This window comes from Phalaenopsis equestris, unplaced genomic scaffold (genome assembly GCF_001263595.1).
Source record: "Phalaenopsis equestris unplaced genomic scaffold, ASM126359v1 Scaffold000609, whole genome shotgun sequence".
Taxonomy (NCBI): domain Eukaryota; kingdom Viridiplantae; phylum Streptophyta; class Magnoliopsida; order Asparagales; family Orchidaceae; genus Phalaenopsis; species Phalaenopsis equestris.
Genome location: NW_018165049.1, coordinates 1665163 through 1685086, shown reverse-complemented (window position 1 = coordinate 1685086; position 19924 = coordinate 1665163). Strand labels below are relative to the sequence as shown.

Genomic DNA, 19924 nt, shown 5'->3' with positions numbered 1-19924 from the left:
AGGGGGGGGGGGTAGGGGCACGGGTCACACATTCAACGATCTCCCACCAATTCAGTCGCTCCGATTGCCTTGGTTGCCTCCACCTTCATCCGATTTGGAGTCGACCGCTAGTTCCAAGAACTTCTTCATACTTGACCAATTAGAGGGAATCAAGTTGCTCTTCACCAAATGTTCGAGGCAAAATTGTATTCCGGCTCAAAACTTCTTCTGGAGGGTGGCCCTCTGGGTGGCACTGGACGAAAGCTTGTCTGCAAACTCCTCAATCATCTTCATCAAGGCCATCCAGATCCCGGTGGAGCGTCATTTACTAGGTGTTGCTCCTGTTCAACTCCACCATGAGCTCCTATGCCCTCTTTTCAATCTTGTCTTGCATGACGACAGGAAATTGCCAAGGTGTGGGTGGTCTACCCGCTGAGTGCATGGAAGCGGTTGTCTCTCATGATAACTCATTTAGATTCATTCGCGTAAAAATGTTCGCCATGCTCGCGGAACTGATCACCACATCCAGAGAATAAACATATCGAGCAGCAATCGACTTACCAAAGTTTCATTTTTTTGAGAAATCAATGAAAGCACACCAGTCACCCTTACTCCCCCTCATTTTCGCCCACGCTTTTGTAGAGAAATTCACTTCAACTCAGATCCTTGGAAGAAGCAACGCCCTTGTGCTTACCCTTTTGAGGGGGTGCCTTCCTCTGTATGGACCTTCCCCTTACGCTGACACTCTGCCTCCATGCGAAATAGTTCTGATGAGATGGTCTCGTCGACCGACTTCTCCATTGGCTCCTCCAATGTTTCATCCCCACCCGCAAAGGATGTTTGATTGGAAAAGATACTCCCCATCTATAGGGGGGTTGGATCCCTGCTCGAGAAAAGGACAAATGCTAAGCAACATCACTTTCATGGGGTCGCGTGACAATCCCTCCTTTTACTGGCTCGGTTTGCTTCGGTTGGACTCCACGCCACCAGTTGGTCCGTCGCTGCCGTGGGAATTTGCAAAGAGAAGAGGCACACACATCATCTTCCTATGATAGGTTAGCCTCTCAATGAGGATTAGCTCATCAGTCGCTACCTTATGAATGACCCTAATAGAATGAGAAATCAAATTGACCAAATCCTTATCTGGAAGATCCTCTTTAGGCTTCTTTTGTGCCTCAACAACTCGAGTCGCGTTTCGCTCTGCTTGGAGGGCATTACATTGGAAGCCTCCCATTGGCCTCATGCATCTTGTCGTAGGTGTCGAAAGCCAACACCTTGTTGCAACTGGGGCTTCGAGATATTGTTGCACGTCGAGTGTCTTCAGCTCAACCTTTTGTGCCTCCAGCTGCACTTCAGATAAACCATCCTTCATGGAGGTGAAACAGAATTTGAGTTTCCGATCTTTTACTTTGTTCTCAAGCCCTCGGATGTGGGTCTTATGGCGCTGATTGACTTCACTCTTGTTCATCTTGGATGAGTTGGAGAGACCAGTTACCGCGAACTCCATTGGGGAATAGCATGTGAGAGCCATGTATCATATGAGGAAAGTAAATGTTAGAGGGGAAATTAACAATACAAAGTGTATTTATTGCCGCCAAAGCACCTTTTATAGTGATAGGGAAGACCCTAACCATTGCAAGAAGGGAAAAATCGAGAATTACCGTTAGAGACTCGAAACACAAGTCAATGAAAAAGCAGAATTTCATGGAAATTGAAAAACAAAAATCAACTTTTTTTCTCGATAAAAAATAAAATTATGACAATAAACCTCATACGAACTCAGCTTTGGGGAAAGAAGTAACCCATGTAATGGTTTGAAGCAACTGTAAAGCACAAACTCGCCCCCAGTTCTAAACTCACTTGGCGTATCAGACTTGGGCTTGAGCTTGGGAGACCTGAGCTTCTCCCACAAATTCATGAACTCCTAGGGGAGAGCACCCCCATTTGCTTCGTTGCAGTGACCTGCTCTAATTTTGCAACATGGACCGACAAATTGCTCGTCTCCGCGTCTTGATGTATACCAACTACACATGCGAAAGTATGTTCAATCTTGTCCGTGTGCCGAGCCAGCATTCTATGGTTCATTAGATCCTTTTCAGTGATATCCTCACAAACCTTTCGAAAGGGTGGAGGTTTTTCGTAGCGGTTGACTCGTTCGTCCTTGCTGGCAAGCAGACCAGTTCCTTCTGATGCTCTCTCTCCACCTTCATGATCAAATCCTTGTTCAAGTTCAGCCGATTCAAGCCATTCACAACATAAAAAACTCAAATGGTTTGAATTTCGAACTAAGGCAAAAAAATAAAAAAAAATAAAAAAATAAAAAAAAATAACCAAATGAAGTTGCAGCAACAAGCTGAACATTCGTTGGGGTCACCCCGGAAGAGCCCACCTAACTTGAAATGAGGTCTATCCTCCTTTTGACTGCGACCTTCCTCGTCCTTTCGTCTTCGAGGCGCTCCTTGCCTTTCTCTTTGGCCAACATCTCACAGATCATAATTTTGTTCAGGATATCAATTTGAGCTTCGAAAACTTGTCTATCACAAGCTTGCATGTAGCGTAAGGTTTTACATAGCAGGACAACCGACAAAGGGAAAGGAGAGCGCAAAGTAGGTAAACTTGGAAGGCATCTCATGGCTCTATTTATAAAAATTGTGGCTCATCACTCAAAGGAGTATTGATCATCAAGGTCATTTAATAATGATAAACAATCAATTATTGCATTTAATTTTCTTGTTCTTCTCGCAGCAAAGCCTCCTAAGATACTATAGAATCGTGAAGCTAAAATATGTACAACCAAAGACGCTTGACCAAATCTTTCTTAGATTCGACAATTCATAGCAAGGTAGGTATTGAAAGATTAGCTTCATGAAAAGAATGCAAGGATCTCCGAAATAGGACAATCACACACAAATGACCTGAGGCTGACCGATCAGAGGCTAGTCAATAGAAGGCCAACTAACTTCATGCCGACTGATTAGATGCTAGTCGACCAACCAGAGATTAATTGATCAAAGGGCTAGCTGATCGAAGGTCAGCTGACCGAAGGCTGCTAGATCAGAGGGCTAGCCAACTGAAGGCAATATCACCAAAGGTTGATGGATTAGAGGCTAGTCGATTGAATACCGACCAGCCAGAGGCTGACCGATGAAAAGTCGGCCAACATAAGGCCAACCGATCAGAGGTCAACCGATTAAGAATTGACCAACCAAAAGTTGAGAGCTATTAGGAATTTATCTCAAGTATTGCCCTAATCAGGATAAAGGCGAAAGAGTTGTAGAAATTTTAAACATATAGGCTTGGAGTTGAAAAAATAAGGGGTATAAGTGTCATTTTACAATTATCTAGGCCTTCTATAAATAGAGGGGCATTAAATTTAATAGTGGTGGTTGAAACCTAATATTAACTATCCCATTCCAAGGCCTCTCTCTCTCCACACCCTCCTCTCCTTTACGCTCTATTCCTTGGGTGTGATTTACAGACAAATCTGGGTACAACACAACTAACAATGAATATATTAAAACGTACATAACCAAAGTAGAACATCATCAACCTTGACTAGATCCTTGAACAAATGATAGTCGGAAAGTCAGGATTGCTATTAAGCTTTAACGCTGGCCAATTATATTGAACTCTGAGGTTGTCAGAGAAATAATGTTTTGAGAAGGGAAAGATACTCGAGTAATTATTTATTCGGAAGTTTGCATGCATCTTTTGTCCAGGGTTTTAACTCATTTTAATATTACGAGGCTATTTTTGGTTATGAAATGGGCTTATTTTGGCATATTTCTCTAAATAACAAAGTTCGGGGATTTTTGGCTTATATTCCTTTCACGAGTGGTAAAAAGTCAAATATCCCTCATGCTACCATTTAGTGAAAGAATATATGAACTTGGCACCCTGCTATTGCTTTGGGAGCAATATCATATATTTTTATTTTATTTTTTGTTCCTTTGACTAGGGTACTTAGCTAGGATAAAAATCATACAAAAAGTTCCTTCTATAAATTTCTGTAAAGTTTTTATAACCCATTTGCATTGAGATCTGTGTTCTTTTGGACATAGTGATTTATGATCATAAATCTCAATTCCTTAAGAGGAATTTGTACAGATAACTCTCTGCGGGATTTCTCTGTCAATTAAGTTGGTACAGTGCACCACTTCAACGGCATATCTTTTATAATAAGTTCGGTTTTCTCATGCAGTGTAACTAATTAAAGTGTATTCCCTCACCAGGACAAGTATATGCAGAACAGACTAGTAAGATTGGTGTGTGTCTTTCTACAGAGCCTCATCCGGAATAAGATCATCAATGGTGCGTATACTAATGCATGGAGTACCTCATATTTTTTAAGAGAGTACCAGAATAGCCCCCAAATGTTTAATGGGGTCTTTTTAGTCTCAGAGTTTACAGAAGTGTCAAATTAGACTTAAGATTTTTTAAATATGACTCAATTAGTTCTCCATTTGAACTATTTCAGTCCATATAAAAGAGTTTGGGAACTAAACTAACACATAGACTTGAGACTAAAATGACCCATTGCAAAGAATCAGGATCTATTTTGACATCTCTCTTTTTTGGCATTTTGATATATATAAACTGTTATTTTGCAGTTCAAGATCTATTTATAGAAGTCCAAGCTTTTTGCATCGAATTCTCGCGTATAAGGGAAGCTGCTGGATTATTTCGCCTTCTTAAAGCCCTGGAAAATTCACAAGAGCAATGCAAATGATAGCTGCATACTGTAATGTACTATACGCCTTTGGGTTCAAATTCATCAACAATCTCTCTTATTCGTTTTTAGTTTTAGTATTGTTGGGACTTGGGAATCTGCTAGCTGTATATACCAATGGATGACATCCCATATCCGAAGGTGAAATCTTTTGCTAAAATCTTAGGGTTTATTTGGGATCTCTCTCTCTCTCTCTCTCTCTCTCTCTATATATATATATTCATTTTTTTTGTTCAGTAAATTTTTTACTTAAAAAAAATTTATATTTAAAAACACTCAAAATATATAAGTTTTGAGTATTTTTAAGAATAAATAAATGTATTATAATATATCGAACTTATTTTATTATAAGTAAAAATATAAATAAAATAAACTAAAATAAAAATAAAAATTAATCCCAAATGATTTTTTATTTGTTTCGTTGAATACAGAGATTTTGATTTTTGTATGGTCATAAGTTCTGTCCCATAAGCATGTCAGTTGCCTTCGCTGAATCTTCTTGTGGACAATTACCATTGCGTTTTGATAACTTGGCCACCATCAGATCATTCATGGGAGTGTTATAAGGATGCAGTTGAGTTAAAGCTGACTTGTGAGCCAGTTTGATGTAGAATTTGTGAATTGTACATGAGTTCAGTTTTGTATGAATAAGGGAAGCACATTTTTTTAATTATTGTTTACCCTAAAATAGAAAGAAAGATCTATGAAAATGCTTAGAAAATACCAAAGAAACTAAATGTGGATATGACAAGTCTTCATGATGAACACAATCAACTTAGGCCACTTAAAGATTGTAAATCCAATGTAGAAGAAATTTTTCAGAATATCAAACGACCTACGACATAGGTAAATACGTTTGTGCTTAGACTAGTAATCACTCAAATGATACAAAAGAGTTAATTTGGTTCTTCTGCAGGAGGCTCAAATTTACATTTTGCTAGTTTTTTTTTGGAAATATGTACAATTTTTAGGTTTAATGGTGTCTTTGGTGATATTGCTAAGCTATGTTATTATAATTTCTTTTTGAGATGAGGCTGAATTTTGGTTGAACTTATTACCCATATAATCTCTTGGACTAATCTAGCTTAGATATTTCTAGCCAGGCACTTTCCATCATCTAAAATTACTAATTTATAAATGATATCACCTAATTCGCTAGATATTTGATTTGTGAAGTCTATGAATGATTTAAGGATTTGCTTAGGAAGTGCCCACATTAGACCCTACCTTATTGACTAATCATTTAAATTTCTTATAACAGGTTGGTGGATTCTCCAGGTCAATTATAGATATTGCAACAGAGGGCCATTATTGTCTAAATCTTTTGATGAGGTCTATAATTTAATATGAGAGATAACGACTAATCTTTAGTGATCTGCTGAGAGAGTGAATCCTAAGAAGTAATAAGTGGATATGATGCATATATTTTAGCTATTATAACTTCATAAGTGATAGGTATACCAAAGAAATTAGTTCATTTGGGCTTTAAACAAATACAAAGGGCACCTATTAGTAATGAGACTTCTCGTTGACTAGTGGATAACTAGTATTTTAAATGTGGAGTCATACTATGAGTCTGATTAGCAATCGACCTAATAATCCTTATTATAAAATCGATCTAATAATCCTTATTCTAATGTCTACAAACATAATTAGAGAAATCATCTCAATTTTAATTAGAATAGTTAACAAAATATAGATCAAAATAATTGGGCTACCAATATAAAAATTAGAGAATTAGTTATACCCTGTGATTTACCTCAAATAATAAGTTTAGAGATAAGAATTTATCTTTGGAAGACTTGGAGCCATAGATGAGTAACAATTTATAAAGTCTAGTTGTAGTCATAAGTAATATTTAAACCTAATTATGGAAATTAAGAAACTTTAAAAAGAAACATGGAGGTAAAGTATAAGAGAAAGAAGAAATGCAATAATGTTACACATAGAAGTGGGAATGATTTGGAAGATTTGACTAAGGCTATGGATAAAATAGAGTTTGATCGTGAAGATCATAAAATTAGAGATGAGCTAGCTAGTGGGGCTTTTATTGTATCTATCATAGATCTTGGAAGATTTCTATCTAAATTATCGAATGTATAATTCAAAGAAAAATATACTATCTCGAAAGATAGAAATATTACTCTAAAATGGATTTAATCACTCGCCCCTACTTTACTGGTTTCTTTTCGAAAGCAAACCCTTAATCATATTTTAAGAATTGTGATTCCTAAGAATACTCTCGATTAATATTTTGACTTGTGTCGAGTATGTCTTTTCAGTATCTATGAGATTGATGTTTAGGACTCATATTGATAGGCTCAAGGTTTTGAAAAGACCCGATTGGAATTAAAAGGGTTGTTACTTGCAGTTTACTAACAGCGTGTTATGGAAAGGCATAGAAGAAGGGTTAACTAATTATGGGAAGAAAGCACACCCTGAGGATTGAAAATTGTGAATTTAATTTAGATTGATTCACTTGAGATGTGAACTTGAGTTTGTTGGATCTGATTTGCAAGGTTATTTGAGCTGATTTGATTATATTAATTAAGATTTATTTTAAGTTCTGCAGGTTTTTAAAGTTTATTAGTTTATTTCATTCTTTTTAATTTATTTGAAGTTTATTTGAAGGTTATTTAAGATTATTTAAGGTTTATTTTGAAAATTTGCAGTTTGCTTTAAGTTTAATAAAAGTTTAATCTTAAAATGGTTTAATATGTTTTAAGGTTATTTATTTTGTTTGTTAAAGTTTGTTAAAATTAGTTGAAGTCCATTAAAATTGGTTGGGGTTGTTAAAAATTGTTAAGAGCTGTTAAAACTGGTTTTGTTTTGTTAAAGTTGGCTAGAATTGTCAAAATTTGTTTTGTTTTGTCAAAGTTGCCTAGTTTTTGTTGAGGTTGTTAAGGTCAGTGAGGTTTGTTAAAAGTGACCAAGTTTTGTAATTGTTGGTTAGAATTATAAAATTTGTTAAGTTTTGTCAAAGTTGGTTAATATTGTTAGAACTTGTAAAGCATTTTATGTTTTGTTAAGGTTGTTATATATTGTAAGTTTTCTTAAAATTTCTTAAAGCTAATTAGAGTGGTTAATGCTGATTATAATTGTTAAGGTTGATTAAGTTTAATTAAGGTTCATTAAAAATTGCTGAAGTTCGTGAAGTTTAGTTAAAGTTTGTTAAATTGGGTTTGGGGTTTAAATTTGGAAGGTTGAAGATTTGAGACCTTGAAATTGTAGTGTTGGATTTGAAACTTAGAGATTGCAAGTTAGGATTTGATATTGGAATTTAATATTTGAGATACAAAATTAAGCTTTAAGATTAGAATTTAAGTTTAGGTTGGAAGTCGGGATTTGAAGTTGGACTTGAAATTCGCTTTGGAGATTTTAGATTTGAATTTGATCATAGACTAAGAGGAAGGATAGTTTTAGAAAAATTTTAGATGGAAGTAAAGCCGTAACCCCAGAATAAACCTACATTGTCAAGGAGTTTAAATAAGTGGACTAACTTAAAAATTTAAGTAACGTCTCCAGTCAAGATGCCAATGACTTTCCATTATCCCGAGTCATTAGGATCTTTATTAAATTTTATTATAAATTTAATATATGCTAACTATTTCATTACACTTACAATTTTTTGAGTTAGGACGAGAGCTCAATTTTGTCAAGTTCTACGCGCACACCTATAAGCGGCAGTTGGACCAAGCCTGGATGGAATGCAAATATCAGGTTACCCAAATAATTCATATGATTAATTAGTATATAATTCAAATAATTATTGAAGTTTATTTATTATCTAAATTTCCTTAAGAACTTTTTTAGTAGACCTTCCAAAAGGTCTAAGACAACCGAACCTAGCAGTCAGGCGATATTACGATCCTAGGTCGTCATCTGTTCGACTACAAGCTGTGGTGGGACGTTGTTCGAGGCAAGAAGAAGGGATAAGTCTACAGATTGAGGTCCTAGGTGCAGGCATATGATACTCATCTGTCTAGTGCATTTAAAGCATCAACTTCTACCACCCAAGAGGACGAGGATCGTAGGTAGGTTACATTCATCGTAGATATTGAGACTAGAGTTGTTGCCCGACTTGCACAAATAAGGTCAGAGTTGAAGGTCAAAATGAAATCAGAATTTTTTGTGTTCCGACATTGGGTAGAGAAGAGAGGATAATAGTCGACTATGGATGATTTTGAGAAATTTGATGATGAGGGCATTGAGGAGGATTAAGAAAATTTATTAATTGTATTTATTTATTTGAAACATTTAGAGTAACATCTTATTTTATGTGCAAATATTCTATTTTTTTGTTTCAATGCATTTTGTTTATTTCTGTGTTTGATTCTTACATTCATTCTTGTGATTTTAGTTTTACAATTGCTTGAATTGATAAATTGTGTAGTGCATCTACTTCTTGAGTTAATCGAAGCCCAACTATCAATGTTATGTATTCCACTTGATTATTCATGATAGTGAAACCAAGGATGAATAAATTATAAATATGCTCTTACATCATACTGCTTAAAGCAACCTAATTTCTACTTTAGTTTGGCTCGAAGCACCATCCACATGAAGGATCCAGGCTTGCATTTCTATGCTATACTCTTCACTTGATCTGCCCAATTCCAAGAAATCCACCAAGAAATCTGCCATAGCTTGAGCTTTGATTATTGTCTGAGGGGTTTAAGTAAGGTCATACTCATTGAGCTCCATGGACCATTTTAATAATCGACCCAAATGTTCTCGCTAGGTGAGTTTGACTTAAGAGGATGGTCAGTGATTACCTTAATTAGACGAGTCTGGAAGATGACCAAAGCATACGAGCAAAAATAGTAAGAGCAAATGTTAGTTTCTCCATTAGATGATACCATATTTTGGCTTCTCTAAAGACTCGATTGGTATAATAAATGGGAAATCACTTCCCTGACTCAGTGAGAACAAAATTAATTATTTCTAAACTAAATCCCAAGTAAAATGAAAGTTATTCCTTCAGCTTCAGACATTGTAACAGTGGTGGAGAGATGAATGTATTCTTTAAATTCGGGAAAGCTTGCTCACATTCATCCATCCATTCGAACTTTCTCAATTTCCTCAATACTTTGAAGAATGCAGATCATTTGTCTCCTGATTTGGAAATAAATCGACTTAGGGCAGCAATTTGGCTGGTGAGCTTTGGCACTTCTTTAGTGTTTAGAGGAGAAGACATGTCAAGAAGTTCTTTTACTTTCATGGGGTTAGCCTTAATGCCTTCGAGTGTTAAGAGGTATCCTAAGAATTTTCCCATTGAGGCTTTAAATGTGCATTTCAATGGGTTTAATCTCATATCAACCTTCCTGAGCATTTGGAAGATTTCTATTCAATCACATAAATGTTGCTCGACCATCATACTTTTTACTAACACATCATCCATGTAGAACTCAACTTTTTTTTGTTAAAAAAAAATGTATTCATTAAGCACTCATAGGTTGCACTGACATTTTTTAGCCTGAAGGGCATTCCAACAAAACAATACAAAAAGCTGTATTTTTCGAATTGACCAGGTGTAATTTGATTTAAGGATATTTGGGGAAAGCATCGAGGAAGCTCATGACAAAGTATTTGATTGCATAATTTACCAGAGCATTAATCTGGGGTAGTGAATAACCGTCATTCGAGCAAGCGATGTTTAAATTTGTGAAGTCTACACATATTCTCCATTTATCTTTGGACTTTTGCACCATGACTACGTTGGATACCCAAAAGGGGTATTGAACTTCTCAAATGTATTCGGCTTATAAAAGTTTCTTGACTTCTTAATGAATTGGTTTAGCTAAAGTTGTTGCTATCAACTGGAGCTTCTGCTTCATCGACCGGATATTTTAACTAACGTTGACTTTATCAAAAGCTACATCAATGGGAATGCTAGGCATTTAGACAGACGTCAATGTAAAAACATTGCAGTGTTCCTAGAGAATATGGATTAATGTACATTTGTCACCTACATCAAAATCCTCATTGATTAGAAAAAAAATTATCAGGATCCTCTAGACTCGTTGGGATTTTGATAATAGCCTCGTCGGTTTTAAAGCCTCATTCTTTTTAGTGATGTATGTCCGATGCTTTGTGCTCCACACTTCCTATAGCTCGCATGTAACACATTTGAGATTGCTCCAAATCTCTACGTATAGTGACTATCACCCAATCACAGAGAAATTTCACGACTATGTGGTAAGTTGATACTATGGCTCAAAAATTATTAAGGAGAGGGTGGTTGAATATTGTATTGTATGCTGGTGGTGCATTTACTCTTATAAAAACCTCCATGTTGCTAAATCGATTTCTCCTTCTCCCTAAGTAATAAATCACTATTACCCCAAGTGCCTCCTTTCATTCGTGAGAGAAGTCATACTTGGCCGATGCAGTTAACCGATCGATTATCAAATTCATTTTTTCAAATGCGCCTCAGAATAAAATGTTCCCCAAGATCCCAATTTCGACAAGGATACTGCCAACCTAGTAATTGCTAACCGGTGTTGTAACAGTAATGGCAACGTTGTAGGGATTTCTGGCTAGAAGAAGACTTTCATAGGTAAAATTGATTAGGGGATGTGGCTTCCTCTTTGAAGCGAGCAGCTCAGCACAGTAATTCACAGTCAACTTCATTTTTGGTCAAGCCTGGCATATGGATCACCTCCCAGTATTATTGGCACTATTCCTATTATGTGAATGTCATCGGTCAGGGTTGGCCCACACAATTTGCCTTCCACTGGAAGCTTGCCCTTTTGTCGTGTGTGAGCTCCGAGGATACAATCTCCTTGAGCTTTCTGACTTGGACCAGCTCCTCCACTAGGCTATGGAGGTGCTTGCACTCCTTGGTGATGTGCCCATGGTCTTGTTGATATTTATAATGTTTGTTGGGATTCTGGTGGGAAGCTCCAGATTTCATTGGAGTCACCTTTCATTATCAATCCTCTTCTCTTGTGTCTATGAGTTCAACCATAGAAACTTAAATTGTTATAAACCTGAAAGTCCTCCGTTCTACTGCAGATCAATCATTTGATCAACTACATTTGTGTCTCTCTTTCGTCTTCTTTATCTCTTCGGGAGGAGCGACCTATCTCATGTTTATGATGAGGGTTATCTTTTTTTCTCCATCGATCATCCTTTGAGTTGTTCCCACCCAACTGTCAATTTGATTTCTCATCATTGGAAATCGACTGCTTCATATACTTTTCAGCTGCAATATAGTCGTTGGCTAACCCTAGGAGTTCAACCAATGTTTTGGGTTTTCATATACCCAAAAAGTCTTGGAATTGAGAGTCATTGTGCTAGTGCTACCTTAGCAACTACCAGGTCTAAGTTTTGGACCTCAATCATTTATCTCGGGAACCTCATAACATATGCATATAGGCTCTCGTTCGGTCTATGTTTTATATACTACAAAAAGTCTGAATCCTTTTGTGGCTTTTAAGTGCTAGCAAACTGCGCTAAAAAACAACTTTCTGAAGTCTTTGAAAGAATTAATAATTCCTTTGGGAAGTCTATTGAACCACTTGATAGTGGAATCTCTTAGCGTGGTATAAAAAAGCCGGCATTTTAATGTGTTGGAGATCTCAAGAAGGCAGATTGCTGACTTAAAGAACGTAATATGATCAGCGAGGTCGCTTTGACCTTTATATGGTTCCAAGTTGGGAATGATAAACTTCTCCGGTCGTTTGGCTTCCATAATATGTCAGGTGAATGCATTCTCCATCTGACAATAGACTTATATTGCTCCTAGCTGTGGTTCTCCCTTTTCCACGGATTTCACACTGTCATGGTACTGAGAATCTTCCATTCACTTGGCTATTGGAGCTCCCTGTTGAACTTGAGGCTTGGGCGCTAGTGGATTGGGTTGCGGGAGAGGCTGTGCTATTTTCTCAAACACTAATTTGGCCAACTTTGCAATTTTTCTAACCATACAGTCATGGAGTTCATGGATTTATTGTTGTATAAATTTCCAAAAATACTCAACGTTGATTGTTTCTCTTTAATCTTTTTCTTCACCCTGATGTGCTCCTCGTCTTATAGAAGACACGATTCCATGCTCACCACACATTTCAGAATGTTAGATCCTAATTGTCCTGTGGATTACACCGAAGGAATATTGTTAGTTGGGGAAAAAAGAAAGAAGATTTGAATATTATTTATATTTTTAGTGAGAATTCCATTCGGAGTCCTTTTTCATGAAAATGATCCTCTTATTTATAGTACATAAGTAGGATCTAGTAAATAACATGGTTATCCCCATTTAAAAAGGGATGTTAATATAACTAAAGAGCCATTATATTTACCTATTTGTAACTGAATAAAATTTATTCTCACCCTGTAACTGTTGTTAGTGCTGTTATATTTCTGTAATTGCCTTAAGCATTCTACATACATACTGCCCAATTTGGTTGCTTAGAATTCGTTCAGTCGGCCAGGAATCATTCGATCAACCAAACAACCTTCGATCGACTTAATAATTTTTTATCACCCATTCTGTGGAGACTGAATGTGAAGACACATGGTCATTGGGTAGGTGGTGATCTCTGTAATCCGACAAGCAGTCTGCCTTCGATTTATGTGTCTATACTGAAGAACCTCATCCTGGGCGATTGCTAGTTTTCATGATGGTAATTACTGGAAAGTAAGTGTTGCTGCGACCGTGCAGTATTTGTCGGGTCGTTCATTCACTTCATTCGGTCGACCTATGAAATTGATGGATCGTATGACGAATATCTCCAATCACCTCCACTAGATTCGTGGAAATGTTTTTCTATTGTGCACCTGTGTTTATGACAACCAAATTGTTTGGAATTTAACGAAAGTAAAAAAAAGGAAACATGGGTCGGAATTTTATTGTGATGTTTTGTATTCAATTGAAAATTTATAATTTAGACGTTTAGTTTTGTAAATCCCTATATATATATATATATATATATATATATATATATATATATATATGTACCAACACAAAAATCTAAAAAATGTTTTGCTTCCGGACAATCCATGTACAATTTTGATTTAAATTAACTGAAATTTTGGTTGTATTTGAGTAGAGTGCACTTGAGAATTTAAATATTTCGTTATCTATAAATGTGGTCGTTGAATTAACTGGACCGATTCAAATACTTATTATATTGGATCAATCAAAATTATGTTTAATTAAGTCTGCTTTTATTTGATATTTTCAACCAATTTAATAAAAAAATAAGTTCATTTTGACCCTAAAGAGTAGGATTATTTTCTGGTCAAACTTAAATTTGACTTTTTTCTCTTAGTCCAAATTTCTATTTAGATATAAAAAATAAATAAATAAATAGCTTTTTTTAAATGTTAAGAATAAAAGCAACAGATTAGGGATGTCAATCGCGAACAGCTCGGCTAGTTGTTCGCGAAAAGCTCGTGTTCGGCTCATTCGCTAAGTTATCGAGCCGATCACGAACAAATATTTGTTCGTTCGTGTTTGGCTCGTTTAAGCTCGAAATACTATATATAGTAGTATTTAAAAAAAAATTAATTGGCTACAAGGCTATAAAAATTTATAATCAATTAAAAGTATTAATTAAAAAAATAGAATAAAATTTATTAAATTAGATTCAAATGATGTTTTAATATAAACAATAATTTTTAAATGTTACCTTAACACTTAACATCTTATGACTACCTGATTAGGATTGTCAAAACGACTTTTTGTTGCTCGTGTTCGGCTCGCTAAACAAACGAGCCGAACACGAACATACTTTTTGAGCTCGAAATATAAACGAACCGAGCCTGCTCTTGCTTGTGTAACAATTCGTAAAAATTTCTCTCGATAATTTAGTATTTAAACCGGAGCCAAAGCTTTTTGAATAATAATCTGTCAGATTATTCTAAATTTATTTAATATTTGATTTTTCTTCCCACGTCTCAACATTTAAGCCAAAAAAAAAGGTAATACATTTATACTTTTTCTTCATGAAGAAATTTAATAGGTTTTAATATTGTTTTGAGATGAAATAAAACAAGAAAATAAATGTTTTTTTAGTTGCAATTTTTATTATTCAACATAAATTTAATTCAAAGATTTTTTAATTGAAGTCTTGGGGTTTATATTGAACAAGAGACTGATTCGTAGAAGCCATGAATTTAATTGCTAAAAGATAAGTGGATTATTATTTAGATAAGGTTTAATACATTTGTATTTAATTCATTTAATTTTTTTTAATTTGATAAAAGAATATGCAAGTAAAATATGTATTATAAATTTAATAGTTAAAATACAAATATAAATTTTGGAAGGCTTATACATTATATTGAGTACTGAAACATGATTAGGGATAAAAAAAAATTCGTTGATGTATAGCTTGTGGATGTTCAGTTTGATAAGAAGTTTATCGTTGAGTGCAGAAAATATTCACACTGGTAGAGTAATATTTAACATCTTAGCATTGGACGAAGATTTAATATACATACAGATAAAAGAGAAGCATGATGAGACGCCTCGATTTTTTAAATGGAAAATGCTGAAAAAGAGAAGAAATCATGGGGTCTAGCCCATTTTGAAATAATTCATTATGTAATTGTTAGTATATATGCTCACTCTCCTCTTGAATTAAAGAACATGAAATTACAATATTGTTGTACAACAGCAGTTTAGCAGTAATAACTGTAACAGATAAGAAAAGTCATAGTCGATTGTTATGAAGGTAATAGACTGCCATGAATATTATAGATGTTTGTTGTAGTGTAAGCTTGTTGTAGAAGTCGTGGCTGAATGTTGTGGTAGTAGTTGACAATGCAGGCAGTAGATAATTGCTTCAGAAGCGTCGGTTAGCCATAGAGGCCGTAATAGGGAGTTGCAAGAGCTGTGATCTATGTATGATATAATTGGTCATATAAACTGTAATGGTGATTGGTAATAAAGTATATATGTTACATAGACTAGAGTTGACAGTCACATAAGTTGTGATAACATTTGTAGACTATAGAGGCACAAATTGGGAGCTAAATGAGTTGTGGATAACGTAGACCGTAGTTGTTCATGTAGGCCACAATAGTGAGTTGTGATAATATTCGTAGACCATAAGGGTTGGAGTTGGGAGTTGCATGAGCTTTGAACCACGTAGACCGTAGTTGGTCACATACACCATAGTGGCGGGTTGTAGTAACACTTGTAGGCCACATAGGCCATTATGGTGAGTTGGGTGAGCTATGATAACTTTCATAGACTGTAGATGTTAGAGTTAGGCACTTCATGAGCTGTGTTAACGTCCATATGCCATAAAAATTGAAGTGGGAAGTTGTATGAGCTGTGATAACGCCTGTAGGCCATAGAGGTAAGAGTTATGAGATGAATGAGTTTGATAACATCTGTAAGCTGTAGACCTCAGAGTTGGAAGCTATATAAGTAATGGGCTACGTAATCCATAATTGATCGCGTAGGTCGTAGTGGTGAGCAGTGATAACGTTCGTTGGCTACAGGGTCCAAAATTGGGAGACCCATGAGCTATGGAACATGTAGTATGTAGTTGATCATGTAGGCTATAATGATGGTATGAACTAATGTCCATAAGCCTAATAAGGCATAGTGGTGATCTACAATAATGTTTATAGGCCACAAAGGTCAAAGTCTGAAGATGTCTGAGGGGTGTGACAATGTTTGTAGAACATAAAAGCATCAAGGTTGGGAGCTGCATGAGTTGTGGACCACATAAGCTGTAGTTACATGAGTTGTGGTGGTGGGATGGAAAGAAATAACTTAGGAGTTCAGACAAAGTTATTGTATCTTGAGTACATCGATTGTATAATTTTTATGGGTGCGTTGTGACATTATACTTAGCAGACGTCATTGAAACAGATGAAGGATGCGTCGTTGCAATGTATTTGAGGTGTGTTGTTACATCATCTTTGAGGTCTGTCGTTACACCATCGTTGTGGAATGTTGCTACATTGTGTGTGTGATGCATGTTGCATCATCTTTGGGGTGTTTCTATTTTATCTTTGGGTTGTGTTGTTACAATATTTTCTTAAGGTGCGTTGCAACAATACATGTAAGGTGCATTTTACACCATCTTCAAGGCTTTTTACACCATATTTAGGGTGTGTTATTATGCTATCTTTGGGATACATTGCTGAACTATATGCAAGGTGTGTCATTACACTGTATCTAAGGTGCTTCATTATTCCACAACGTATGCCAAGATTTCATAGTACATGTCTTGATTCCACAAGGGATTTTGTTGCAACTAGCATGGGCAGTAGAAGGTGGTGAAAAAAAGTTGACGATCGGTGGTCGACAACAGTTGATACCTTCGGTGTGGAGTGTTATACCTTAGTTCCTTCTCTTCTAAACTAAAGGCTTCCTCCAGCTCAAGGTCTAGATCTCCTTTCATGAAAGAGGTTAGGAATTTATTTATAATCTAAGAAAGGTGTCCTTGTAAATAAGGAAGGAATTAGGTTCATTACATCAGACAACCATGATATATTCCCTCGCGATCCTTTAATTAAATTGTCATGCTCTTCCCAATAACATATGATAGCCATCCATATCGATAAAATCACTTAATATTTCATAATTGTAAGTTTTTTCAATATGAAATTCTACTTTACATATTTCATTAGCGAATACTTATATATTATTTTTTAACTTCGCTTATATTATAAGGTCGTAGATGTTCTATAATACGTTATAATAAGATTTTCACAACTTTAGATAATTATTGTTTTTAATGCATCTATTGGCCACTAAATGCTTATAAACTTCACCTTTGATGGCACATCAATTTTTAATATATCATGTATTTTAGTTTTCACATTCAATCTGAGAGCCGATAAAACTCTTTTCAGGACATAAGAGATGCATTCCTCTTTTTTAATTATATTCCCTTTCAGATTCAACATGTACAAATTGCAACTGCCTTTTTTATGGATACTCTTTGGATTTGTGTCCAGGATGTAAACATCTGAAACACTTTCCTAGTCTTTATTGTCAAGAGGTTTTAGTGAAACCATAAGATATATATCAACAGTACTGTGAGTTGATTCAATCATTCTTCATGGAGTTTGAATGGACTTGGGCAATCTGGATTGTTATAATTCAACTTTATAAGCAAAGTTTATAGCCTACGATAGTGAAAATACCAAATGTAATTCCAATATATTTTGAACTGGTTCTATTAGAACTTTGATATATGTAGTCATCAATTGTTGATATATTTCATTAAGGTTGTTTTTAGAACTAAGTCGATGAAATTATTATGTGCAAGAACATAGAATTTGTTCTTTTTGTCGACATTTTGTTATATTGAAGATAGGGAATCTACTCATTATCAATGGGAAGAAAATAGGTTCACATCAATGCTTTTATCTTACTCCAACTTTTAACACTATAGTGGCCTTCAACTTCATGGGTTTGTATCCATCATGCTCCAACCCATCCACCCCTTCAGCTAGCACACTACATTCTTCACCTACTTATTAGGTAGAATTTTCATATACACAAAGAAAGCATCCAAAACCAGCTCCTAACATAATTAATCTTTATATGCAAGTGGCCATGAAAATATGGATGTCCAACTTCACTTTGAATTTACCTTAAAATCTGCTCTTCAAATTTTGATAGTACACTAGTTACAAACAATGCTCAACATCACTCTTAGATTCCAAATATATTGCTTGTGTTCACAAATGATGCAACAACTGACCATCCTCAGGTTTAATATCTCAGTAAGGGTTCATATGTTATGCTCATAAAGGTCCTCTAATTTCTTGATTTCATAGAATGAAATTTCTCCAAATAGATGTAATTGTGGGAATGGTTTTTAGTTGGAAGTTATTACCACCTCTAGAGAATCTAACTTCTAACCGCACCTCCATAATAAATTGTTGGAAGACAATGTCACTTTGAGAGCGATATAGCCACACACACCAAATTTAAATGTGATCTTCATCATTGATGTTTTCCAGATTTTGCCACGACTCTAATCTCAATCTAACACAGTACAAGCCAAACCAGAGAAAAAACAAAGATGTAAAAATTACATAGTAATTCAGTTAGGATGTTGTAATGTTAAAACCACCCTTCTTCACCTTACAATAAATAAATAAACACACACACACACACACACACACACACACACACACACATACATATAACTAACTAAGCATTGGTATAACAAAGTAAAAAAAATTTCTTTATTTATTGGAGAGGCCACTTATAGACTCTATAAATAGAGACCTATCTCCTTCATGAATGGGGACTGAGGAGGGAGACCTAGAGCTAAAGTTGGACCGAGAGAAGGAGTCAAAATCTAGTGTTCATTTGGATCAAAGACCATATGAACATTTCTTGCTCCAGCAGTCACTAACCATCATCAAACACCATTAATCATCTCTACTTTTCAACGTAGATGAATCCTATAGTATAGACACATCCCAAAGATGGTGTATTGATGCACCTTGTAGACAGTGTAACGACGAACCCAAATACTTTGTAATGTCACTCCTTAAGTATGATGTAACTTCTCATAGTAACTGTTTATAACTATCTCACTCAGAATATAATGACCTTTTTTGAACTCTTAAAATTTTCTTCTCAAAGGTCTCTACTATGATCTCTCCAACTAATTGACACTATTGCAACTCTTCACTATAGCTTACGTGACCAACTAAGATCTACTTGATCCACAACTTATGCAAGTCCCAACTCACCCCTCTATGACCTACAAACATTATTACATCAGATAACTATGACATACGTGAACAACTACAACCTATGTGGCTCCCAACTCTAACCTTTGTGTCTCATAGATGTTATTATAGACCAGAACTATGTCCTATGTGACCAACTATAACCTATGTGGCCCACAACTCATGCACCTCCCAACATTAGTCTCTGTGGCTTATGAACATTATTAAGCTCACCACTATAGCCTACATGCCCAAATACATCCTACGTGGCTCACAAATCTTGTAGCTCCCAACTCTGATCTTTATGCCCTATGGATGTTATTACAGCTTTCCACTATGACCTATGACCAACTAACTCCTTCACAGCTCGTAACTCATGCAGCTCCCAACTTTAGCCTCTTTGACCTACGGACATTACTACAACTTACCATTATGATAAATAAATAAATAAATAAATATATATATATATATATATATATATATATATATATATATCAAACTATATTAAAGGAAAGAAAAACAAAAAAAGATACACAGAAACAAAGGAAACCC

General features: G+C 35.5%; 1 protein-coding gene across 3 annotated transcripts in view; it reads left to right on the top strand.

Moving 5' to 3' along the window:
- The window catches only part of LOC110029869 (CCR4-NOT transcription complex subunit 11), a 49190-nt gene extending 44322 nt beyond the window's left edge, over positions 1-4868 (top strand). For 2 of the 3 annotated variants that reach the window (XM_020732346.1, XM_020732347.1), the window contains exons 11-12: positions 4212-4290; positions 4590-4868. In XM_020732346.1, coding sequence (XP_020588005.1) covers positions 4212-4290; positions 4590-4708 — 198 coding nt within the window. In that variant the 3' untranslated portion in view covers positions 4709-4868. Of the gene's footprint in view, positions 1-4180; positions 4291-4589 lie in introns of those variants that run through there. The other variant, XM_020732348.1, reaches the window with a different exon arrangement.
- The last annotated feature ends 15056 nt before the right edge of the window (positions 4869-19924 follow it).